Source organism: Phyllobates terribilis, unplaced genomic scaffold, assembly GCF_046119375.1.
Source record: "Phyllobates terribilis strain yellow unplaced genomic scaffold, ASM4611937v1 Scaffold_5__5_contigs__length_657084704, whole genome shotgun sequence".
NCBI classification, from domain to species: Eukaryota; Metazoa; Chordata; class Amphibia; order Anura; family Dendrobatidae; genus Phyllobates; species Phyllobates terribilis.
This window is the reverse complement of record NW_027362765.1, coordinates 2,393,821-2,418,643: the sequence shown is the minus strand read 5'-3', so window position 1 is coordinate 2,418,643 and position 24,823 is coordinate 2,393,821. Positions and strand designations below refer to the sequence as shown.

Here is a 24,823-nt window from a genome sequence, read left to right as displayed (position 1 = left end):
GCTCTGGACTGAGGTCTAAGGGGTAGTGTTTCTCCTTATGGAGAGTGACACACCAGCTCTGGCACGTCAAGGTAAGGAGGCTTATTAATAATACAACTGTCTGTTATATCTCTTTGTACAATGTGTCAATACCACATATAGTTTATCTAAGTCTGAGTTATTTTTGATGGTCAACAAAATACAATTTTCCAGTAATTCATTTTTCACACTCTAGGTATGACAATGGCTTCTCTGTGTGGGATTTTTTACTTTTAAAGGGTTGTCCACTACATGGACAACCCCTTCTCAATCCTCATGCTTGGTCCTGTTAAAATAAAAGCACTGATACAAACCTCCCATGGAGGCGTCATTCAAGCGGTGTCAGCACTTGCGCTCCCGAGGCTTATATGTGAGGTTGTTACGTCACGTGAGCTCTTCAGCCAATTAGTGCTGGCGTGATTGTCCCCATCTTCAGACAAATTGAACATCAAGAAGAAGTCATAGAGCAGCCCTGGCTTCCTGTTGATGTTCAATGCATCCGAAGGCGGGGATACTGAAGCCGTCGCTGATTGGGCACAGGACTCATGTGATGTAACAACCTCACATGAGCCCCGGGAATGTGATTGCCGACACCCCTGGAATGGTGAATGAGTGTTTTTATTTTAACAAGCCAAATATGAGGAATGACAAGGAATTGCCCTAATCGTGGACAACCCCTTTAAGAAAGTACAATTTTCGATTAAAACATTTCAACATTCTGAACATGAAAAAGGCTTCTCCCTTGTGTGCCTTCTATGATGTTTTTTAATAGTTGATTTCCGTGTAAAACATTTCCCCCATTAAAAACATGAAAAAGACTTCTCCCCTGTGTGAACTCTTTGGTGACTAAGAAGAGATGATTTCTTCACAAAATATTTCCCACATTCTGAGCATGAAAAAGGGGTCTCCCCTGTGTGGGTTCTCTGGTGCATAACTAAACTTGATTTATGGTTAAAACATTTCCCACATTCTGAACATGAAAAAGGCTTTTCCCCTGTGTGGATTCTCTGGTGGCTATCAAGATGCGATTTCTGGTTAAAAGATTTCCCACATTCTGAACATGAAAAAGGCTTCTCCCCTGTGTGGGTTCTCTGGTGCTTAATCAAATCTGATTTCTGGATAAAAGATTTCCCACATTCTGAACATGAAAAAGGCTTCTCCCCTGTGTGGATTCTCTTGTGGCTATAAAGATATGATTTGTGGTTAAAATATTTCCCACATTCTGAACATGAAAAAGGCTTCTCCCCTGTGTGCGTTCTCTGGTGCTTAACCAAATCTGATTTATTCCCAAAACATTTCCCACATTCTGAACATGAAAAAGGCTTCTCCCCTGTGTGAGTTCTCTGGTGACCAAGAAGAATTGATTTTTTCCCAAAACATTTTCCACATTTTGAACATGAAAAAGGCTTCTCTCCTGTGTGAGCTCTTTGGTGACTAAGAAGATATGATTTTTTCCCAAAACATTTCCCACATTCTAAACATGAAAAAGGCTTCTCCCCTGTGTGGGTTCTCTGGTGGTTAACAAAATATGATTTATAGTTAAAACATTTCCCACATTCTGAACAGGAAAAAGGCTTCTCCCCTGTGTGACTTCTCTGGTGTATAACAAGATCCCATTTCTGGAAAAAATATTTCCCACATTCTGAACAGGAAAAAGGCTTCTCCCCTGTGTGACTTCTCTGGTGTATAACAAGATTCCATTTCTGCATAAAATATTTCCCACATTCTGAACAGGAAAATTGCTTCTCCCCTGTGTGGGTTCTCTGGTGCTTAACCAAATCTGATTTCTGGTTAAAACATTTCCCACATTCTGAACAGCAAAAAGGCTTCTCCCCTGTGTGAGTTTTCTGGTGCTTAACCAAATTCGATTTTTGTGTAAAACATTTCTCACATTCTGAACAGGAGTATGGCTTCTCACCTGTGTGACTTCTCTGGTGTCTAGCAAGATCTGATTTCTGGTTAAAATATTTCCCACACTTGGAACAAGAAAATCTTTTCTCCACTGTGTGAATTTTTTTATGTTTAAGAAAAGGCTTTTCGAAGTGAAAATTATTTCCAGATTCTGAATGTGAAAATGGTTTCTTTGCTTTAGGATCAATTTGTTTTTTAATTCTTATTTTTTTACTTTCATTTTCCTTAGCAGTCGGTAATGAATCAGAAGACAGGACCTGTTTCAAAGCATCAGATGACAGATCTTTGCTGTGAAGGGATGATGGTATGTCTGGAGTAATGGCATTCACTTTAGTTGTATCCTGTGGGATATCGAGATCATTTGATTTAAAAATGGAAGATGTCAGCTGTCCCTCTGATCTCCTGGTACAGTCATCTGCCAAGAATAAAACCAATTATTTTTGAATAAAATATCCTTGAATTTTATATTGTTCAACATTTCTACTTAAACTGTCTGTAAAAATGGCCAGTTATGTAAAATTATAGAATTATTCACAAAGACAATGACAGTTCACAGTCTAATAGAAAACCTCATAGGATGAACCAGTAGAGCGTGGTGTCCAACTGTTTATTCATTCTGCTTCCCAAATACGGAATAAAAAGCCACCAAACAATGTTATGTAGGTGAAAATTATAGCAATAACAACTTCTACTGATCTCACCAAAAACAAGTCCCCACTCAGGTCCATCATCTGTCAATGGAAAAACAGAGGTTTCCACATTATTAGTGACTAAAAGGCTCTTAAAAAGCAACATGGCTTCCATAAACCAATCCACCAATATCCACTCTCCCAAAGTCAAATCTCCCCCTCACTTCTGAGCCTTGCAGTGTACCCAAACCACATTTAGCATCCATGTATTTGACATTACTATAGTGAGAAGATCCCACTTCATTTACGGTGTGTGTCTCCTGGAGCACAATCTGGGCACTATGTGTTGGGTAATAAAATACTATTTTGCAATTTTCACTCTCCAACATCCACTACGTGCTAATTTCTAGAAAGTGCCTGTGGAGTCAAAATAGTCACTACTCCTAGGGGATTTCTACTGCTCTGGTTTTCTGCCATTTTGTCATATCAGGGCTTCTTCAAAAGGGGTGTCCCATCTCCTTTGTGTCCTGCTCCTGAGACATCTGCTTCTGTCACCAGGCGCTGTCTTATTCATTCTGCAGGTGGTGCTAGTAATGGAGGTGTCGGAGCAAGAAGCTCTAAGCGGCCCAGGCTCTGCACAGCCACTAAGATTAGGGTGCCTGGGACCTATAGTACCATCCAGTCTGGCAGCATGGGTGTGTGTGCTGTCCAGCTTGAGTAATCAGCTTCCTGCTTTAGCCAGCTGGAAAGCACCACACCCTACTAAAGCTGGAAGCATAATGCTGGAAGCTGCCAGATACAGCCTTGTTCTCCTCTGGTTCAGTCCTCTGTGCTCAGCTCCCGGCTTGTGTATTTGTTTCCTGTTGTGACCCCGGCCCACTTACTGACTACTCGTGTCTTCTGATTTTGTATTTTCTCTGCCCTCCTGGTTCTGACTCGGCTACCTGACTATTCTTCTTGCCAAGTCACACCACAGAATAGCAGGTAACACCGTGGCACAAGCTTAGGGGTCTCTGTGTAAGTCCTTGTTCATCACCCTTTAATGTTTAAAGGGTGATGAACAAGAAAATTCCTGAGATCTGGAAAACGGGGTATATAGTGCCAAGCCTGTTCGTAGGAGCCATCTTTTGAGCTGCCAGGTGACCACGAACAGTGCCCCAATACATTGTGTCTGCAAATTATTCCAGCAAGATCTGCATTCAAATAGCTAAATCCTTCCTTTCTTAACCTGCTATGTGCCCAGACAGAAGTGTACAATTGTATATAGGGTATTGTCGGATTCAAGAGAAGTTGAAAAATAATTTGTAAAAGTCCATTTGTTTCCTATTATCCTTTGTGAAGAATTCCAAAGTTATCACCACATAAAGTGGCACACGTCAGATATGAAAATTGAGACCTAATTAGGAACACAAAACTGTGTGCGGGAAGTGGTTAAATCAGAGTATTTTGGGCATTAACTACTGTAGTCAAAAATTGTGGCATTTGGTTTTTATACCTTGAGAAAGGCACCGTTCCGCCTAAACGTGCCAGCTTCCATTTTTTGCCTAGTCAAAAATTGTGAACGTAGACAATAACACATCTACTAAAATGACCAAACTGAACAGTCTCCATCAATAAAAGATGAGTAACTAGTGGTGAAACCTCTCTGGGGTAATTAGAGTATGGGGCTCGGTGGCTCTTGGCAATCTAAACTATCGAAAGGGATAATATTATCTATCAGATGAGGTTCAAGAAGAAATATTAGACATTCAAGGAGAACTTTTTATAATAGTGAAGAGCTAAGATATCTTAAATTTAGATCTAAGGCATTTGGAAGAGGCAATGGAGACCTTTTTTTAAAGACTACCAGGGAGTTACAGTCTCACATAAGTGAGGCCGGCCGATTCCACCACAATCAAACTATTGCACAGAATGAACCTGTAAAAAATAGACATAAAATAAAAAAAAAATTTACATCCCCAACAACAACGTAAGTATGAAGGGAAAACTTCAACACTAAACCGGAGGTGCATTCATTTATGGTGGACCATTGGAGCTACTATAAGTCCTGACCAGAAGAGTAGAGAAAGAATTAGTGCTCCCCATTTCAGGAGGGATTGTGCAGTAATCTGAATTCATTAGGACCGAAAACATAATGGAATTTATGAAGCGGAGTGAATCCATGAAACCAGGACTCGAGCCATGCCAACACATCTCCTGCAGGCGTGAATAAATGTACACTGCTCAAAAAAATAAAGGGAACACTTAAACAACAGAATATAACTCCAAGTAAATCAAAATTCTGTGAAATCAAACTGTCCACTTAGGAAGCAACACTGATTGACAATCAATCTCACATGCTGTTGTGCAAATGGAATAGACAATAGATGGAAATTATTGGCAATTATCAAGACACCCTCAATAAAGGAGTGGTTCTGCAGGTGGGGAGCACAGACCACATCTCAGTACCAATGCTTTCTGGCTGATGTTTTGGTCACTTCTGAATGTTGATCGTGCTTTCACACTTGTGGTAGCATGAGACGGACTCTACAACCCACAGAAGTTGCTCAGGTAGTTCAGTTCATCCAGGATGGCACATCAATGCGAGCTGTGGCAAGAAGGTTTGCAGTGTCTGTCAGCGTAGTGTCCAGTGGCTGGAGGCACTACCAGGAGATAGGTCAGTACACCAGGAGACGTGGAGAGGGCCAACAACCCAGCAGCAGGACCGCTACCTCCGCCTTTGTGCAAGGAGGAACAGGAGGAGCACTGCCAGAGCCATGCAAAATGACCTCCAGCAGGCCACAATGTGCATGTGTTTGCACAAACGGTTAGAAACCGACTCCGTGAGGGTGGTATGAGCGCCCGACGTCCACAGATGGGGGTTGTGCTCACAGCTCAACACCGTGCAGGACGCTTGGCATTTGCCACAGAACACCAGGATTGGCAAAGTCACCACTGGCGCCCTGTGCTCTTCACAGATGAAAGCAGGTTCACACTGAGCACATGTGACAGACGTGACAGAGTCTGGAGACGCCGTGGAGAGCGACATCCTTCAGCATGACCGGTTTGGCAGTGGGTGAGTAATGGTGTGGGGTGGCATTTTTTGGAGTGTGCTCGCCAGAGGTAGCCTGACTGCCATTAGGTACCGAGATGAGATCCTCAGACCCCTTGTGAGACCATATGCTGGAGCGGTTGGCCCTGGGTTCCTCCTAATGCAGGACAATGCCAGACCTCATGTGGCTGGAGTGTGTCAGCAGTTCCTGCAAGACGAAGGCATTGAAGCTATGGACTGACCCGCCCGTTCCCCAGACCTGAATCCGATTGAGCACATCTGGGACATCATGTCTCGCTCCATCCACCAACGTCACGTTGTACCACAGACTGTCCAGGAGTTGGCGGATTCTTTGGTCCAGGTCTTGGAGGAGATCCCACAGGAGACCATCCGCAAGCTCATCAGGAGCATGCCCAGGCATTGTAGGGAGGTCATACAGGCACGTGGAGGCCACACACAATACTGAGCCTCATGACTTGTTTAAGGACATTACATCAAAGTTGGATCAGCCTGTAGTGTTTTTCCACTTTAATTTTGGGGGTGACTCCAAATCCAGGCCTCCATTGGTTAATAAATATGATTTCCATTGATGATTTTTGTGTGATTTTGTTGTCAGCACATTCAACTTTGTACAGAACAAAGTATTCAATGAGAATATTTCATTCATTCAGATCTAGGAGGTGTTATTTGAGTGTTCCCTTTATTTCTTTGAGCAGTGTATATTACAACCATCAACCACGCTCAACTTAGAGATATATCATGGCACAGATGTAATGTAAATTGCATAATTTATCAAATTTCTGTTTGAAGTTAGTTGATTTTAAAAGAAATTGAAAATTTAAGATAAAGGGAAACTCTGTTGTTATTGTACAGAAATTCACACTTGGCCTCACTGCACATTTAATGTTGTCAATTACAAAAAGTGAAGTTTGGCCAGAAAGACTGGACCTGGTCTTGTAGGGACCATATGAGCACATTCAGCAGCACAGAAGAGAGAGAAGGTAGATTCATCCAATAAGATATCAGGGATCTAGGAAGCCAACACCATCATTACCCTCCGCTTACAGGCCCATCATAATATTTTTCTTCAAGTGATTTTCTAACTTGTCAGCACATTCTACGTACGCTGTCATTTGGCTTTGCAGTTTACAGATCTGGACAGGTAAGGGTCAGCGTCTTCTAATTTCAGTTGGAAGGTGTATCCTCCAGGTTGTAAGTTCTAGAGAAAATGGCTTTTAATGCCCAAAGTCATTTGAACAGTTTTTGGTGGAGCAGAATGTTGTGGTCTAGAGGCAAAATGGTGATCACATGTTTGTAATACGGCCGGACTTCACCACCGATAAAGCAGACACAGACAGTGACTGAGAAGACTATGTGACTTCTCTGCATTTAGTGGTTACTACTCACTTTGGTGGTTATCTGTAGGAATCTCCTCTTTACACCACTCATCACCCCTCACATATGTCTCTGTAGTATTAATATGGGTCAGATCTTCACTCTGAAACAAATATTGTAAAAGTCACAGACAGGTGGAGAAGTCACATCTATGATCAGCTCTAATCCTGCCATCTCCACAGTTATCATTACACAAGTATAAAACATATAATACTGGTGGATAAAACAAGACTGAACACAAGACCTTCACAGCCGTCTACACATCATAGGGGAGATCTCATGACACCTTCTCTCCATCTACCTGATGATCCTGAGGAACATTGGGGTCTTCTTGTTTACAGTCTTGTGGAAGAAGAGGATGGGGACATCTCTCTGGTGTTGTCCTCTTACTGGATAGATCTGGAGGAAACACATACAGGGGACTGAATTCATTCTATACATACAGATAATTATAGGCCGTGTGTATTTAGTCCTGTCTATTACCTGGTGATGTGAGGGGCTGGGGAACCTCCATCATGACGTCCTTGTACAGATCTTTGTGTCCTTCTAAATATTCCCACTCCTCCATGGAGAAATAGACAGCGACATCCTGACACCTTATAGGAACCTGACACATACAATGAAACTGTCACACCCCCAATACCGAAATCCCCCAGAACCTTCATAGCATTACTGTATCATGTCCCAGAATTCCCAGCAATGTCACCTCTCCAGTCAGCAGCTCAATCATCTTGTAGGTGAGTTCTAGGATCTTCTGGTTATTGATGTCCTCATGTATCAGGGGGTGAGGTGGAGGCCCCGTGATTAGGCTCAGGGGTCTTCCCCATCCCTCAGACACAGGGTCCTGACAGCGCTCACTAGAGGTCTTCTTCACTACTGTGTAATCCTGGTTATGGAGAGACACATTAATAAATCTCCCTCCAGACATTTCCAGAGTCCTCACCTCCCCAGTTCTGTCCATCTGTTATTCCCATAGATAAGAATGATGTAATGTGAAGTCATCAGAATCTCTCACCTCTCCAGTAAGCCGGAAGAGGATCTCTAGGGTGAGGTGGAATATCCTCTCTGCCATCTTGTCTCTGTCCATATCCATCTTTGATGGGTAAATCAGGAAAATTCTCTTATATAGAAGATCTTCACTGAGGGATCTGATATTGTAGAGATCTGAATGAGAATATGAACAGATGTAACATTATAAAAATCCTGTGTAATAATACAATTACTGGAGACAATAAGGGGAAATATATGAGGAGATTTATTATTTTACAGTATTTAGTTTTCTTCTTTACATCTACTAATAAAACCTATATATTTTAGGCCACAGACAACAAGCAGGTTCTTCCTCGGAGTCTGCAGCTGAAGACGTTTCTCATAGACTCATCTTCCATAAAGCGAATTCTCTAATCATTTATTGACACTGGAATCAGCATTGGCAATACTGCAGGAGATATTCATTACACGTGACATGAGAAATAACTACTTGATGAAGAGGACGACATCTTCATCTTCTACTATGGCTCGGGAACATATTTGGTCAGAGTCAGTCACTGACTACATCACCCCCGGCGTCTATATAAATGTTTCCTGTCTTCCTCAGACTTTAATCTTCTATCACATGACATCTCAGGTTTAATTAACACACAGAAGTTTGAGGCATTTATAAAAGCTAATTTGTTTGCACAAATACCGAGGACAGAAATTATTTGATAGCAAAGTCTCCTTGTACAGTGTTTTATGGGGTTTATTTCTGGCCTTCAGTTTTCCTATATTACAAGAAAAGACACCAGAAAAAAGGCAGATATTAAAATGTTTCAACAGAAAATTGGCACCAACAATACTTGCAAAAAACAAACAAACCATAAACGATTTTTTTTTTAAATTAACTGTTTTGGGCATCAAAACATAGATGTACACTGCAGGGATGACACAGATGTGGCTGCAACAAAAATCCTGGCAGTTTAACCACTTACTGCTGTCAAATGAAAACATGGCATCTCAGAAGGTTGACAGAGTTCGGCTCAATGCCCCTCCTCCCCCAAGTACTCGATAGTATGGGGCTCCCTAGTTACTACAATATTTAAATGCCTAATAATGGTTTCTGGGCCTGTAATGTACGAAAGTCTATTAGGTCGGGCACTGATTTTGGGGGATTTGGTTGACTATATAATGTATTTGGGGGCCTGAATTTCAGATGCTAATCCGTTTGTTATTCCTGTAGATAATCCTCCACTAGAGGAGTCTTGTGGCGACTCTCTCATATAGACCACAGGAAAGCTGGAATATTTGTGTGTATGGGGGAGTTGGGAGAGATAGTCATCTGCCAAATGACCGTTCGGCCAATATCTATCATGTGTATAGGGCCGTTAGTATTACACTGACAGTCAGGGATAATACAGTAGTACAGTGCATCACCTGAGCAATCAGAGGCTTGTATGTTGTATGATCGCACTAATAAGAGTTGGTTAACAAAGGTTTAACGTGAATAAAAATATCAGTTTTGGCAACAAGAAATATCCGTCACTATTGGCAAAACAGACTCACTACACAATGTTAAGTTACGTCCATAACAACTTTATTATACTCTATTATCCTATACACGGTGACGTAGATCGAAATCACAGGTCCTACAGCAACATCTCTAATTGGGCCCCACCATCCTTAAAAGGAGTGATTATATATATATATAGTACAAACCAAAAGTTTGGACACACCTTCTCATTTAAAGATTTTTCTGTCTTTTCATGACTATGAAAATTGTACATTCACACTGAAGGCATCAAAACTATGAATTAACGCATGTGGAATTATATATTTTACAAAAAAGTGTGAAACAACTGAAAATATGTCTTATATTCTAGGTTCTTCAAAGTAGCCACCTTTTGCTTTGATGACTGCTTTGCACACTCTTGGCATTCTCTTGATGAGCTTCAAGAGGTAGTCACCGGAAATGGTCTTCCAACAATCTTGAAGGAGTTCCCAGAGATGCTTAGCACTTGTTGGCCCTTTTGTCTTCACTCTGCGGTCCAGCTCACCCCATACCATCTCGATTGGGTTCAGGTCTGGTGACTGTGGAGGCCACGTCATCTGGCGTAGCACCCCATCACTCTCCTTCTTGGTCAAATAGTCCTTACACAGCCTGGAGGTGTGTTTGGGGTCATTGTCCTGTTGAAAAATGATGGTCCAACTAAGCGCAAACCGGATGGAAAAGCATGCCGCTGCAAGATGCTGTGGTAGTCATGCTGGTACAGTATGCCTTCAATTTTGAATAAATCACCAACAGTGTCACCAGCAAAGCACTCCCACACCATCACACATCCTCCTCCATGCTTCACGGTGGGAACCAGGCATGTAGAGTCCATCTGTTCACCTTTTCAGCGTCGCACAAAGACACGGTGGTTGGAACCAAAGATCTCAAATTTGGACTCATCAGACCAAAGCACAGATTTCCACTGGTCTAATGTCCATTCCTTGTGTTCTTTAGCCCAAACAAGTCTCTTCTGCTTGTTGCCTGTCCTTAGCAGTGGTTTCCTAGCAGCTATTTTTACTATGAAGACCTGCTGCACAAAGTCTCCTCTTAACAGTTGTTGTAGAGATGTGTCTGCTGCTAGAACTCTGTGTGGCATTGACCTGGTCTCTAATCTGAGCTGCTGTTAACCTGCGATTTCTGAGGCTGGTGACTCGGATAAACTTATCCTCAGAAGCAGAAGTGACTCTTGGTCTTCCTTTCCTGGGGTGGTCCTCATGTGAGCCAGTTTCTTTGTAGCGCTTGATGGTTTTTGCAACTGCACTTGGGGACACATTCAAAGTTTTCCCAATTTTTCGGACTGACTGACCTTCATTTCTTAAAGTAATGATGGCCACTCCTTTTTCTTTACTTAGAATTTGTATTATGGCAAGAAAAAAGCAGCTAACAGTCTATTCAGTAGGACTATCAGCTGTGTATCCACTAGACTTCTGCACAACACAACTGATGGTCCCAACCCCATTTATAAGGCAAGAAATCCCACTTATTAAACCTGACAGGGCACACCTGTGAAGTGAAAAACATTTCCGTTGACTACCTCTTGAAGCTCATCAAGAGAATGCCTAGAGTGTGCAAAGCAGTCATCAAAGCAAAAGGTGGCTACTTTGAAGAACCTAGAATATAAGACATATTTTCAGTTGTTTCACACTTTTTTGTTAAGCATATAATTCCACATATGTTAATTCATAGTTTTGATGCCTTCAGTGTGAATGTACAATTTTCATAGTCATGAAAATACAGAAAAAATCTTTAAATGAGAAGGTGTGTCCAAACTTTTGGTCTGTACAGACCAATTTAAATAAAATAGGGTTCTTAGCAACACTGTTTTTGATCAAAAATAGTATATAAGCTATCCCACCATCGACAAGGTGAACCCGTTCGGGACAGTCCTACACTGTCTAACATTAAAAACCTTACCATGTGTCAAAGTTGACCTCTGTGTGAATAAGGGCTGACAAAGGACTGGGTCCCAACCGTGAATATGATGCTCTGCAATATCCTATAATATTTTAGAATGGCCAAGATGGCTATCGCTTTAATCTAAATGCAGACTAGAGATGAGCGTTGTTCTACTCGAACTGTTCGCCAATCTCAAATTCGAGCTGTTTTGGACGGTGTTCGAGCCGTTCGGCGAACACGAACAATTTGAGAAAAATTCGGCTGTTCGAGGTTATGTTCGATAACTGTTCGTGCACCAAAATCATAACTGGATTTTTTCTCAGTAATGATGAAAATTAATGTTAATACGCAGTTTGAGTGTACAGCGGGGTGGGGGGAGGGGCAGGGGATGGATCTCTGCAGGAACAATGAAGATCTCCATTTTTTTTTTCTCTTTCCCGCATTTACAGTGGGGAGGTGCAATCTGTCAGCCTATCAGCAGCGCACACACGGAGCGAAGTGCTTTTTTTCACACAAGCAAGGGCATGTGTCATTGGCAGTGTATGTCACATGTCCTTGCCCTATAAGACCCAGCCATTTTCCCCGTCGCCACCATTTTCTCACTGCTGCAGCTGCGTGTTAGACGGCACCGCTGTTGCTGTGTGCGCTATACCTTGTTAATTTCAAGCCAATTTTCGCACAAATCTACAGATAGCTTGGGAGTAGGGAATAGTTGTGATTGCAGTCCTTTTAAGGACTAGGTTACAGCATTTCCTATGACTTTTATCAGGCAGGTCTGTGCTCTTAAATAGATAGATTGTGGGAGTAAAGACTAATTGTAATTGGAGTCCTTTTCAGGACTAGGTTACATCAGTTCCTATCAGTTTTTGCCAGGCAGGTCTGTGCCAGTGCTGTGCAAGTTTTTTTCACAGCATTTGGCTGAATCTAGCAAAGCTAATCCTTTTTGGCCTATTGCAGAGTGTGTTAGTCAGTGGAGTAGCCTATCTGTGTTGCAAGATATACCACCTGTGTATAGAATACCAATTTTTTTACTGCACCTAGTGAAGTAAAATCTTTTGGGCATAGCATCATTCTATTAGTCCATCTATACTGACCTCCATCAGGTTGCAAATTGAATATATTTTTTTCTGCATCTACCTCTGAAAAAATATTGGGCTTCTAGCTGTGTGTGGGACTTGTTCTATTACTCCATCTATACAGACCTCCATCAGGTTGCAAACTGAATATATTTTTTTCTGCATCTACCTCTGAAAAAATATTGGGCTTCTAGCTGTGTGTGGGACTTGTTGTATTAGTCCATCTATACTGACCTCCATCAGGTTGCAAATTAAAAATAATTTTTATCTGCATCTACAGTACCTCTGAAAAAATATTTGGGCTTCTAGCTGTGTGTTGGACTTGTTCTATTAGTCCATCTATACAGACCTCCATCAGGTTGCAAATTGAATATAATTTTTATCTGCATCTAGCTCTGAAAAAATATTTGGCCTTCTAGCTGTGTGTGGAACTTTCTCTATTAGTCCATCTATACTGACCTCCATCAGGTTGCAAATTAAAAATAATTTTTATCTGCATCTACCTCTGAAAAAATATTTGGGCTTCTAGCTGTGTGTGGGACTTGTTCTATTAATCCATCTATACAGACCTCCATCAGGTTGCAAACTGAATATATTTTTTTCTGCATCTACCTCTGAAAAAATATGTGGCCTTCTAGCAGTGTGTGGGACTTTCTCTATTAGTCCATCTATACTGACCTCCATCAGGTTGCAAACTGAATATATTTTTTTCTGCATCTACCTCTGAAAAAATATTGGGCTTCTAGCTGTGTGTGGGACTTGTTCTATTAATCCATCTATACAGACCTCCATCAGGTTGCAAACTGAATATATTTTTTTCTGCATCTACCTTTAAAAAAATATGTGGCCTTCTAGCAGTGTGTGGGACTTTCTCTATTAGTCCATCTATACTGACCTCCATCAGGTTGCAAATTCAAAATAATTTTTTGTCTGCATCTAGCTCTGAAAAAATATTGGGCTTCTAGCTGTGTGTGGGACTTGTTGTATTAGTCCATCTATACTGACCTCCATCAGGTTGCAAACTGAATATATTTTTTTCTGCATCTAGCTCTGAAAAAATATTGGGCTTCTAGCTGTGTGTGGGACTTGTTCTATTAATCCATCTATACAGACCTCCATCAGGTTGCAAACTGAATATATTTTTTTCTGCATCTACCTCTGAAAAAATATTGGGCTTCTAGCTGTGTGTGGGACTTGTTCTATTAATCCATCTATACAGACCTCCATCAGGTTGCAAACTGAATATATTTTTTTCTGCATCTACCTCTGAAAAAATATTGGGCTTCTAGCTGTGTGTGGGACTTGTTCTATTAATCCATCTATACAGACCTCCATCAGGTTGCAAACTGAATATATTTTTTTCTGCATCTACCTCTGAAAAAATATTGGGCTTCTAGCTGTGTGTGGGACTTGTTCTATTAATCCATCTATACTGACCTCCATCAGGTTGCAAACTGAATATATTTTTTTCTGCATCTACCTCTGAAAAAATATTGGGCTTCTAGCTGTGTGTGGGACTTGTTGTATTAGTCCATCTATACTGACCTCCATCAGGTTGCAAACTGAATATATTTTTTTCTGCATCTACCTCTGAAAAAATATTGGGCCTTCTAGCAGTGTGTGGGACTTTCTCTGTTAGTCCATCTATACTGACCTCCATCAGGTTGCAAATCCAAAATAATTTTTTGTCTGCATCGAGCTCTGAAAAAATATTGGGCTTCTAGCTGTGTGTGGGACTTGTTGTATTAGTTCATCTATACTGACCTCCATCAGGTTGCAAATTAAAAATAATTTTTATCTGCATCTACAGTACCTCTGAAAAAATATTTGGGCTTCTAGCTGTGTGTGGGACTTGTTCTATTAGTCCATCTATACTGACCTCCATCAGGTTGCAAATTGAATATAATTTTTATCTGCATCTAGCTCTGAAAAAATATTTGGCCTTCTAGCAGTGTGTGGGACTTTCTCTATTAGTCCATCTATACTGACCTCCATCAGGTTGCAAATTGAATATAATTTTTATCTGCATCTAGCTCTGAAAAAAATATTTGGCCTTCTAGCAGTGTGTGGGACTTTCTCTATTAGTCCATCTATACTGACCTCCATCAGGTTGCAAATTAAAAATAATTTTTATCTGCATCTACCTCTGAAAAAATATTTGGGCTTCTAGCAGTGTGTGGGACTCATTGTATTAGGCCATCTATACCAAGCTCCACCAGCTTTGAAATTAATAATAATTTTTAGCTGCATCTAGCCCTGAAAATAATTTTTCCCAATAGTGGTAGCAATAGAAATATGGGGCGCGCGCCTGGCTAACAAAAATATACGCTTCATAACACAAAACACCAGCCTAGCGCACTGCATTAATAAGATGGCATCATCGTCTCTCCCAGTGCTAGGCCTACTACGCAGGCTAGTATTCCTGTGCCTAAAACACAATGTATGGGTCCGCGCTAGCCACTATGCTGAGGGGTATAAAGCTGCTGCTAACGCTTTATAACAATTCAATTGGCAGATTTTCACAGAGCTCTTCCACAACGCCCACCCATCGGGCAACAGTTGCCCACCCTCCCTATGGGATCTAGTGACGAATAGTTGATGCCATTAATCAGAGCGTCAGTTGCCCCGTCAACGTGGCAAGCATACGGTAAGGCATGGGAAGAGTGGACACGACTAGTAACAGGCAGACGGGTTGACCAATGTGAACAAGCCAGATCACAAATCACCATAGAATTTCTCCACCAGCTAATGATGAGGGGCATATCAGGGGCGTCAGCGCAGCGGTGTCTGACCGGAGTAGCATTTCACTTCCAACTACTGAATTGGGGAGATGTGACAAAGATTCATCATCAGACAATCCATAAAAGGGTGGAAAAGGGGTCAGCCAAGTCAGGAATGTAGACGTCCCGTCCCGTGTCACTAAAACTGATTTCTCACATCTTATCCCTAACACCATTAACATGACACTCACAATTTGAAGCAACACTAATGTCTACTGCATTTGTGATCGCCTTCTTCGGGGCGCTATGTATAAGCGAATTAGTCCCTCAATCCAAAATTACCACCAGTGGACGCTTATTACACCAGGAAGTAGTCATAGCCAATAATGCAATACGTTTACGCAGACACCAATCGAAAACGGTTCCAGCGGGCAGGGGTACTTGGGTACTTCTACAACCCACAAACGGTACACTGAGTCGGGTAACAATAGTAAAAACATATCTAACCATCAGATCACAAAGTAATTTCTTCGTATCACACATTGATGGAACGCCATTATCAAGATACCTGTTCCAAGCTATATTTAATAAATGCATAACATCGGCAGGGAACCACCCCAAAGATTACGGGACACACTCATTCCGCATAGGTGCGGCCACGGAAGCAGCAAGAGCAGGACTGTCAGAAACGGAAGTTCAGAGGATAGGGAGATGGCGATCCACGTGTTTGGCGAGATACATAAGACCGGACTTGTTATCCTAACGTGGTTTGTTTCTTTTACAGGTGACGCTAAGCCAACAGTGTGAGTGATCGGCCACTCGTATATATATTGGGCACAAAAAAGGGCGAAAGTCCGCCCAGGCAGGAGGAAATTAGAGTTTCATAACACATATTTCAACTGGAGAGGTATTAGAGGCCTGCTATGGCCACAGGTACTAATGGAGGTAATCAAGGTAGGGAGAGAGGCAAGAGGTCCGGTCATCTTAGTTATACAGGCCGGGGGAAACAACCTAGGTCATCACAAGAGCGCATAACTAATGGCAATAATGAAACTAGACACTGAGCGCTTCAGAGAATTTTTCACAAAATTAGCTATAGTATGGTCAGAGATTGTGCCGATAGCGGTATGGCAAGGTGCGCGAGACATCACGGCCATCGAATGGACAAGGCGGGTAATAAATATTCGGATGGCAAAATTTAGAAGAGACAGAGGCGGTGTAGTGATACGACACCGACAACTGGAAGGAGATAAAGCAGGCCTCATACGGCCCGACGGTGTTCACTTAATAGATATTGGACTGGACATATTCCTGTCAGGACTCCAGGACGGAGTGGAACAAGCGTTAAGAGTGATGGGTGGGGGTCAGAGTCCTGCATACGAGTACGCTGGATCCTCCGTGGCCTGGAAATAGAAAGGACATGTTGGAGAGTTACACTTGTTGGCCAACTTGCCGGAGTGGGGACCCAGGGCATACTGCAACAAGCTGAATTATTTTAGAAATAAAATGCCTTTCTAATGGAATGAGTATAAAGAGTTAATAAAGCTGTGACCGATCCTCACCCATCCAGTTGTAAGAGTTACATTATTGGGTTGTCCATGAAAGGGGGGCGGTAGGGGGGCTGAGCATCTGGGTTTGGTTGGGGGTCCCCACAGTCTGCCTAGGCTAGATTAATTTAAAAATTCTTATTAGATACACAGGCGGTGCAGCTTGCTTCGCAGCTGGGCTACTACGCCCAAAGTATTGCCTAGGCTAGATGCAGTTAAAAATTCTACGCTGACTAGCAGACACTGAAGATTTGGAGCAGACCTCTGAGTAAACAGCTCTTCAGACTCAACCATCTGTGTTACCCCAAGCCATAGTGTATGTAGTTTCTTACAGTTAAAAGGGGGGGTGCGACCCAACCCACCTGGAATTGACGATGCCAACGTCACGTAAGACACAGCAAGGGGACTCCCAAAATTGTGGCACAGACACCACTTAACCCTAGAACGCATACCTGTGGCCTTGCAGGCCCGCCCAGTTAATTGTTTTCTATTTTCTGCAAGATTGCTTTAGTTAGAATTTTGAAACTCTAGGTATTCTTCATGTATATAGTTGTTTGTCATTTGAGTTTGAGTTATTCCATGTTATTTGCACACGGGCCTAAAGGGCCCCAGGTATGTGAAAGTGTAGATTTTTATGGTCATGCGTTCTAGGGTTAAGTGGCATCAATTGCCCCACTGTTGCTTAAAACGGTTGGTGAGGTGATTTTACCAAATCCCCAAGCTTTTAGTCTCCCAAGGATGACACAGGGGTAGAAATGTCCTTGCGAATCCATGATTTGATCATCTTTATGAACGTGAGTCTGTCTACATTCTCAGTGGACAGCCGCGTGCGCTTATCTGTCAGCACACCACCAGCAGCGCTGAACACACGTTCAGAGAGAACGCTGGCTGCATGGCATGACAAGATCTCCAAGGCGTGAGTGGCGAGCTCCGGCGATTTTTCAAGATTGGAATACCAAAATGAGCAAGGGTCCAGTGACACAGTCATGGCTTCGATGTTCACTTGGAGATTCTCCTGTACCATCCTCTCTAGGCATTGACTATGTGTCAGACTTCTTGTCTCCTGTGGCCTTGCAAAGGATGGTCTAAAAAAGTGGTGAAACGATTCCACAAAATTGCTGTTACCAGCAGATACTGTGTTACTGTTACTGTTTGAGTGATGAAGACTCGACAGTCCCACCGTTGGCAAGTTAGAACTGTGAGATTCACTACGTGCACCACTGGTGTTTTGTGGAAAAGCACATGTAAGATTCTGCAACAGATACTCCTGCATTCGTCAATACCTTTTTATGGCAGGAATTATTTCGGCAATATACTTTTGTACCGGGGATCTAAGAGTGTGGCAACCCAGTAGTCGGGATTACTTCGAATTCTGACAATCCGGGGGTCATGTTGCAGGTAGTGCAGCAAGAAGGCACTCATGTGTCTTGCGCATCCAGAAGGACCAAGTCCTTGTTGTGTTGGTAGCGAGGTAAGAATCATGCTTCCTTCCTCTGCCCTCTCCCTCCAACCTCGCACAACAGAAATGTGATCAAGGTCTCCCTCATCTGATGAGTCTTCCATGCCCATTGCCAGTTCGTCCTCCACTTCTTCCTCGGCTCCTGCACCTTCCTCAACAGTTTGGCTGCTACCATGCGCCCTGGTTAATCCCTCTCCCCCACCCTCCCATGCCTGCCGCCTTGGTGCTGCCAACCGTCTGGACCTTGGAGATGTTATCCCTTCCGCATACGACTCCTCCTCTACTTCCTCCACCTCCTCTTGTCCCACCACCTGACTCCGAATTCTGTTTAACATGTGCTCCAGCATGTAAATCACCGTAATAGTCATGCTGATAATGGCATCGTCAGCACTAAACATCTTCGTCGCCATTTCAAGACTGTGCAGAAGGGTGCATAGGTCCCTGATCTGAGACCACTCCTCCAGCGTGATTTGCCCCACCTCTGGATCTCGTTGGCCCAGGCTATACGTCAGAACGTATTGCACCAGGGCTTGTCGGTGCTGCCACAGTCGCTGCAACATGTGCAGAGTTGAATTCCACCGTGTCGGCACATCGCATTTCAGCCGGTGAACTGGCAGGCCCAACGACTTCTGTAGAGATGTAAGTCGTTGAACTGCGGGATGCGAACGGCGGAAGTGAGCACACAGCGACCGTGCACTCTGCAGAAGGCCATCTAGTCCGGGATAGTGGGCTAAAAATTGCTGGACAACCAGGTTCAACACGTGAGCCATACAAGGCACGTGTGTGACATTGCCCCGGTGAAGTGCCGCACCCAGGTTTGCAGCATTGTCGCACATGGCCTTCCCTGGTTGCAGGTCCAGTGGAGACAACCTTTCATGAAACTGGGTCTCCAGAGCTGACCAAAACTCCTCAGCTGTGTGACTCACATTTCCCAGACATTTCAAAGTAAACACTGATGCGTTGAGCCCTGCTGCCAGCATAGTAAGGAGGTGTGCAGGATTCCTTCTGCGCAGTTAGAAAGCAGGTGGCATTACCAGACAGGCTTTGGGTGCAGGTGGAGGACCGAGAGGAGGTTGAGGAGGCAGAAGCAGTGGAGGAAGTTCGAGATAAAGAGGATTAACACACAACTCGTGGGGACGGTAAGACTTGGACAGCAGCCCCTTGTCCTGCTGTCACCATAGTTACCCAGTGCCCAGTCAGCGACATGTAACGCCCCTGTCCATGCCTTCTCGTCCAAGTGTCTGTGGTGAAGTGTACCCTGTCACACACAGAGTTTCTCAAAGAAGCGGTGATGTTGTGTGCGACATGCTAGTGGAGCGCAGGCACACCTTTCTTTGAGAAGTAGTGCCGACTGGGCATCTGGTACTGGGGCACTGTGACGGACATAAGGTCTTGAAAATCCTCTGTGTCCTCCAGGTGGAAAGGCAGCATTTCTGTAGCCAACAGCTTGCAGATGGTGAAATTCAACCTCTTAGCTTTCTCATGGCTAGGAGGAAATGGTCTTTTACTTTTCCACATCTGAGGGACCGAGGGCTGGCTGTTGTGCTTAGACGGTGTTGAGTAGGGTGTCCCCGGCAACTGCCGGTCTGTGAGGAAGATGCAGGCGGACATGTTAGGTTGCCTTGATCCAAAGGTGGTGCTCTCGATGTCGGAGAGCGCTCAACACTAGCAGGTGTTTCCACTTCCCAATGAACTGACGACCTGCCAATCACACTGGCTGTTGCGGGTAAAGAGGTGGCAGGTCTGCGTCCAAAAACATGTGTGACTGCTGTCCCCCCAGTCACAGAGGATGAAGAGGCTGCGGATGCACAAGATGGGGCAGACGGTGGTTGGCCCAGCCGGCTAGGCCGCATTGTAGCACAGTGAGCTTCCCACTGCAACTTATGCTTCATATCCATGTGACGGTACATGCATGAAGTACTCAAACTATGTATTTTTTGGCCTCTACTTAGCTTTTGCTGACAAATATTACAGATAACACGAGTTGGGTCATCCTTATCGATCTGAATAAATGCCCAGGCTATGCAAGGCTTAGAGCCCATGTGACCCGAAGAGCCACTACGACTTGTGGTCAGAGGCAGAGTTGTGGTTGAGGATGCAGTTGTTGACGTGCTTCCAGTACTCCGTCTCTGTTCAGGAAGGCGCAACCTAACCTCGTCGTCAATAGCATCTGTGATGCCCCGCTGCGCTTGGTATCACAGATCCTACAAGAGTGCATTGATGGAATCCTCCACAAGAGGCCCCCATAAACATTCACACATCTCCACCTTCCACCTCAGACCAGCAGAGGGAGCCCGTTAGGGATATAAATAGGGAAGGTGGAGCTAGGCAGTTCAGTTCCTCTGAAGAGTTCCTGCAGTAGAGAAGCCTAAGAGAGGTCAGTCTGCAGTGGAGCTCAGTCTAGTCTAGAGAACGCAGTTAATAGTTCAGCAGTGGAGCACGAGGCTCCTGCTTGCTAGATTCAGGGAGCCCAGATAGAGCTTAAGGTGTGCCGGTGCCGTAAGATCAGTGAAGCGCGGCAAGCTGCCGTTAGTGTGTATAGCCTAGTGAGGGCCCGAGTAGGCCGAAGGCGAGTGGCGAGTTAGTACATAAGGGGCAGAGGAGCTTAACCAGCTCACCCCTAAGCATTTACCGGACACAGGATCCGAGCTTACCGGTATCTCTATGACCCAGTAAGGCATAACCGGAATCCCTGGAGAACTACAAGTCCCAGGATCGCTAAGGTGCTGATATGTAACAGAGCCAGGAGACGCTTAGGCCCCGCATACTGGGAGCGTGAACTCCAAGAGAAGGCCCTACCACAAGGTTAGCCAGCGCAGGACAGAGACAAAGTTAGGCCTAGCTCCAGGCAGGTCAGAAACTTACTACGCAGAGGCAAGAAACAGGAGGCCCTACACCCGCTCATTGGGGAGGATCCTGATATGCACCCTTCACCCTACAGTGCTGCGGGATGTGCCTGAATTTCCACCAGTAAAAGGTACTGAAGTGACTACCGTGTCCGTTCCCGTTCTTGCTCTGACCCTGCTGGGTCTCGCCTGTCCTGCATTCCCCCTGCATACGCTGCCCTGAGACCTAGCTCCACCTGTGGGGAGCTATACCATCGAGCTGCCTTATCACCGGCCTCAGTGGACTGCTGCAGCGCTGGTGCTTGTCACCAGATACCACAGGTGGCGTCATGAACTCTTATAAAATTAACAATTATCCACCCTTTTAAAGAGAGACCCCAGGGTACGGGCCAGGGAGCCGACCACCGCGACATCCCCAAGGCCAGGCAAATGCCCGGGTACCGAGTCATCCCCATCCCCAGGGCTAGTCACATCCTCCTCCACCTCCTCTGCTGACCTCATCGACTGTCTGACTGTGGGTTGACAGTAAGTGGGATCTCCAACCTCGTCATCATCACCCTGTGTGTTATCACACCCGTCGCCCTCAGAGCCAACCTCTTCCTGCCCTGACCGAAAAGTCAAGTTGTCGCTCCAATCAGGTATTTGAGTCTCATCATCGTCTTCATCATTGTCTCCACCAACAGGAGTTACAGTTTGGGAACAAGGGTCTACATTATGCTCAGAACCTTCTTCATCTGGTCCTGGATCCAACTTATAAAGATTCTGGGCATCGGATCAGATCATTTCCTCATCTGGATTAACAGAAGCTCTGGAGCAGACCTCCGTTTCCCAGGCTATAGTATGAGTAAACAGCTGGGTAGACTCAGCCATCTGTGTTACCCCATACTCAGACGGGCAGCTGGAGACTTGGGAGCTGTGAGGAAGCAAGTGCGATTGGGGTGACACCTCTGAGGACTGGAGTATTTGTGATGTTGAAATTGAGGTGATGGAGAGCCCACTTGAAGGAGCACTTGATATCCGTTGAAGCACCTGCTGTTTTTGTGCCTCATCTAGAATTTGTAGCGATGGGCGTGTCCGTAAGAATGGGATCGTATCACATTGTCCACGAAAAGAAGTCGACATCTTAGTTTGGCTGGAAGATGGTCTTTCTTCTGCAGATGTTACTCCCCCCCCCCACCGTGGGGGGCCTCGACCCACCGGCGGACAGGCACCAGTATTGGGATAGGGGGGCTGGCCGTCAGGGTCCACCGCGACTCTGGCACAAACCCGGCGACACAGAGGTGGCACAGGCAGGAACGGACTGGCCGTGTCGGCTTCTCACTTTTTGGATTTTAGAAGGGCATGACATGCCTATATCTGTGTCTCCCCCTCCTTTTACTCCTCCACCTCTTTTCTTTTCGCATGACTATATGTACTTGTCACTTTTCCATGTGTTAGTTGTGTCTTCTGAGCAGTTTGTCAGCTTTTGGACACCTTTGAAGGTGTTTTCTATGTGTTTCTATGTGTTTTTGTTTGCCTGCCATTGGTTTTAACGGTGTTCGACGAACAGTTCGACGAACAGTTCGGCGAACACACGGGTGTTCGACGAACCGAACTCGAACACTACGGGGGTGGCTCAACACTAATGCAGACCAATTCCAGCACTACTAGGCCAACCAATAAAAAAATATCAGCTATGGACTTCTACACCTACCATATGATGATCAGACAAGGTTCAAACCACATTTTACCATGTAGGCAACTTTTTCATCAATTTATAGTAGATATGTATGCTAAGGTGGAAAGCGAGCGTCCTCTGTACATACGACTGAACCAACAAAAACTTTGAGAGGATGAAAACATTCATTTAAGAGATGCTGTTCCTAATTATGGCAACATGGTCAGCTCTATGTTGCTTGTTCTGGGCGGGGGGGGGGGGGGAGTGGGGGGGGATAACCCAAAAAATCTTCTCATATATGCACATGAAGGTAAACCGAAAAACGCTTTACCAGAAAGCGATACAATAGATGGCTGTGCATTAGTAAATCAGTCTAAGGCCGCGGCCCCACTATCAGTATTTGGCCAGTATTTTTTCTCAGGAGTGGGAGCCAAAACCAGGAGTGGGTGATAAATGCAGAATTGGTGACTTGTTTCTATTATACCTTTTCTCTGTTTGTTCCTCACCTGGTTTTGGCTCCCACTCCTGAGAAAAAATACTGAACGAATTACCGTGGCCTTACTCCTCTGTCCGTTACCCAGTGATCGGTTACACTGGGAGGAGTGGGTGAAGGGTTGCACTATGCTGCCCCCTCTTAATATTTTCCATGAAGTCCCCATGAAACGTTGCATGTGCCGACAGCTGATGGATCTCGCGTCACAGATCTGACAGGATCATCTGGATTGTTCCATAGGACTTACAGGAGGAACCGGTCCAGAAAGCAGAAGATCCAGCAAAGTATCGGCCATATAATGCTGCAAATCCCCCGAATATCATCACTACTATCTACATTACTGTGCTGGAGCTAGGAGAGGAATAATGGCGTTGTGTGAGGACTTCTCTGGGCTTCTGTCCTTCATCCTGCAGTCGTCTGAATGGATCTAATGTGGACGGGAACCAGCTAAGCCGCATTCTGTCCACAGATGTTACCTCACTGTTCACACCACACAGAGACCACAAAAGAGTCTCCGTGCTGAAGGGGTTAATGCCCCCTGCACCCAGTAATGGGGGTCTCCACATACCTCCACCTGCAGAGCCGCCACCACATATATGGTAGAGACTAAATCCAAGTCGGGCACCTCACTGCAATAAAGGACCTCTCCTGACGTCATGCCCATGTGACCATGCAATTTGATGATGTCACTGGAAGGGGCGGGGTCTCATTCTCCATCGCAAACCTGACACTGGAAGGCGCGTTCTGCTGCTGCTGAGGCTGTGGTGATTACACCGAGGAGCTGAGGGGTTTTGGAGGCATAGATAAGTGGATGTTCCTGTATGGGGGCTGAACAGGGAGATCTTGTAGGTGTGGGGAAGAAGGGGGCAATGTTACTTGTATGACCATGCTGAAGTTGATTTCTTATTCAGCAATTTTTTTTCTGTTTTTTACAAGTTTAATTACAAAAATAAAAAATTACAATAATAAAATACAATGTAGTGATGTGTCCTGATGTGAATACTCTTAAAAGCGGCTACAAAAGTCATAAAGTTGGCACAAAAATGGGCATCAAAGTGGGCACTGAAGGGCATTATTGAAAGGGTTAAATGACTTTGGGCTACTGATCTGACACTGCAAAAACACAGATCAGGGTGCCCCACATCCAACTCAAGTCACTCCGTCCTGGCCCAAATGGGTTCTGGGCATCACAACGGGCATCAAAGTGGGCAGACAGTCGATTTTGATGAGCAAAATAAGTAACTGGTGTTTTTCAGGTGTTAAGTTACTTTGGGCCACTGATCTCACACCAGCATTTCATACACAGCGATGGCCCGCATAAAATTTAGGTCACTCCAGACTGGCACAAATGGGTTCTGGGCATCAGAACGGGCATCAACGTGGGCAAATAGCCACTTTTCACAAATTTGCATAAGTAACTGGTGTTTTTCATGGGTTAAATGACTTTGGGCCACTGATCTCACACCAGCATTTCATACATAGTGATGGCCCGCATCAAATTCAGGTCACTCCAGGCTGGCCCAAATGGGTTCTGGGCATCAACGTGGGCAAATAGCCACTTTTCACAGATTTGAATAAGTAACTGTTTTTCATGGGTTAAATAACTTTGGGCCACAGA

General features: G+C 44.4%; 1 protein-coding gene across 1 annotated transcript; it reads right to left on the bottom strand.

Moving 5' to 3' along the window:
• Positions 1–589: 589 nt before the first annotated feature.
• On the bottom strand, positions 590–23,877 carry LOC141271699 (uncharacterized). The gene is made up of 7 exons (XM_073681775.1): positions 23,774–23,877; positions 8,000–8,148; positions 7,691–7,870; positions 7,468–7,591; positions 7,286–7,383; positions 6,997–7,087; positions 590–2,344 (listed from the first exon to the last, which is right to left on the bottom strand). The coding sequence occupies exons 2-7, from the start codon at positions 8,075–8,077 to the stop codon at positions 819–821; spliced, it is 2,097 nt and encodes a 698-aa protein (XP_073537876.1). The 5' UTR covers positions 8,078–8,148; positions 23,774–23,877; the 3' UTR covers positions 590–818.
• Between the last annotated feature and the right edge of the window lie 946 nt (positions 23,878–24,823).

Bases quoted from the DNA above. Each gene is read 5' to 3' on its own strand.
- LOC141271699 (XM_073681775.1), bottom strand. From the start codon at position 8,077: ATGGATATGGACAGAGACAAGATGGCAGAGAGGATATTCCACCTCACC. The intron at 7,871-7,999 runs GTGAGAGATTCT...CTCCATAACCAG, and splicing joins TCTTCCGGCTTACTGGAGAG to GATTACACAGTAGTGAAGAA. The intron at 7,088-7,285 runs GTAGATGGAGAG...TATTTGTTTCAG, and splicing joins ATGTTCCTCAGGATCATCAG to AGTGAAGATCTGACCCATAT.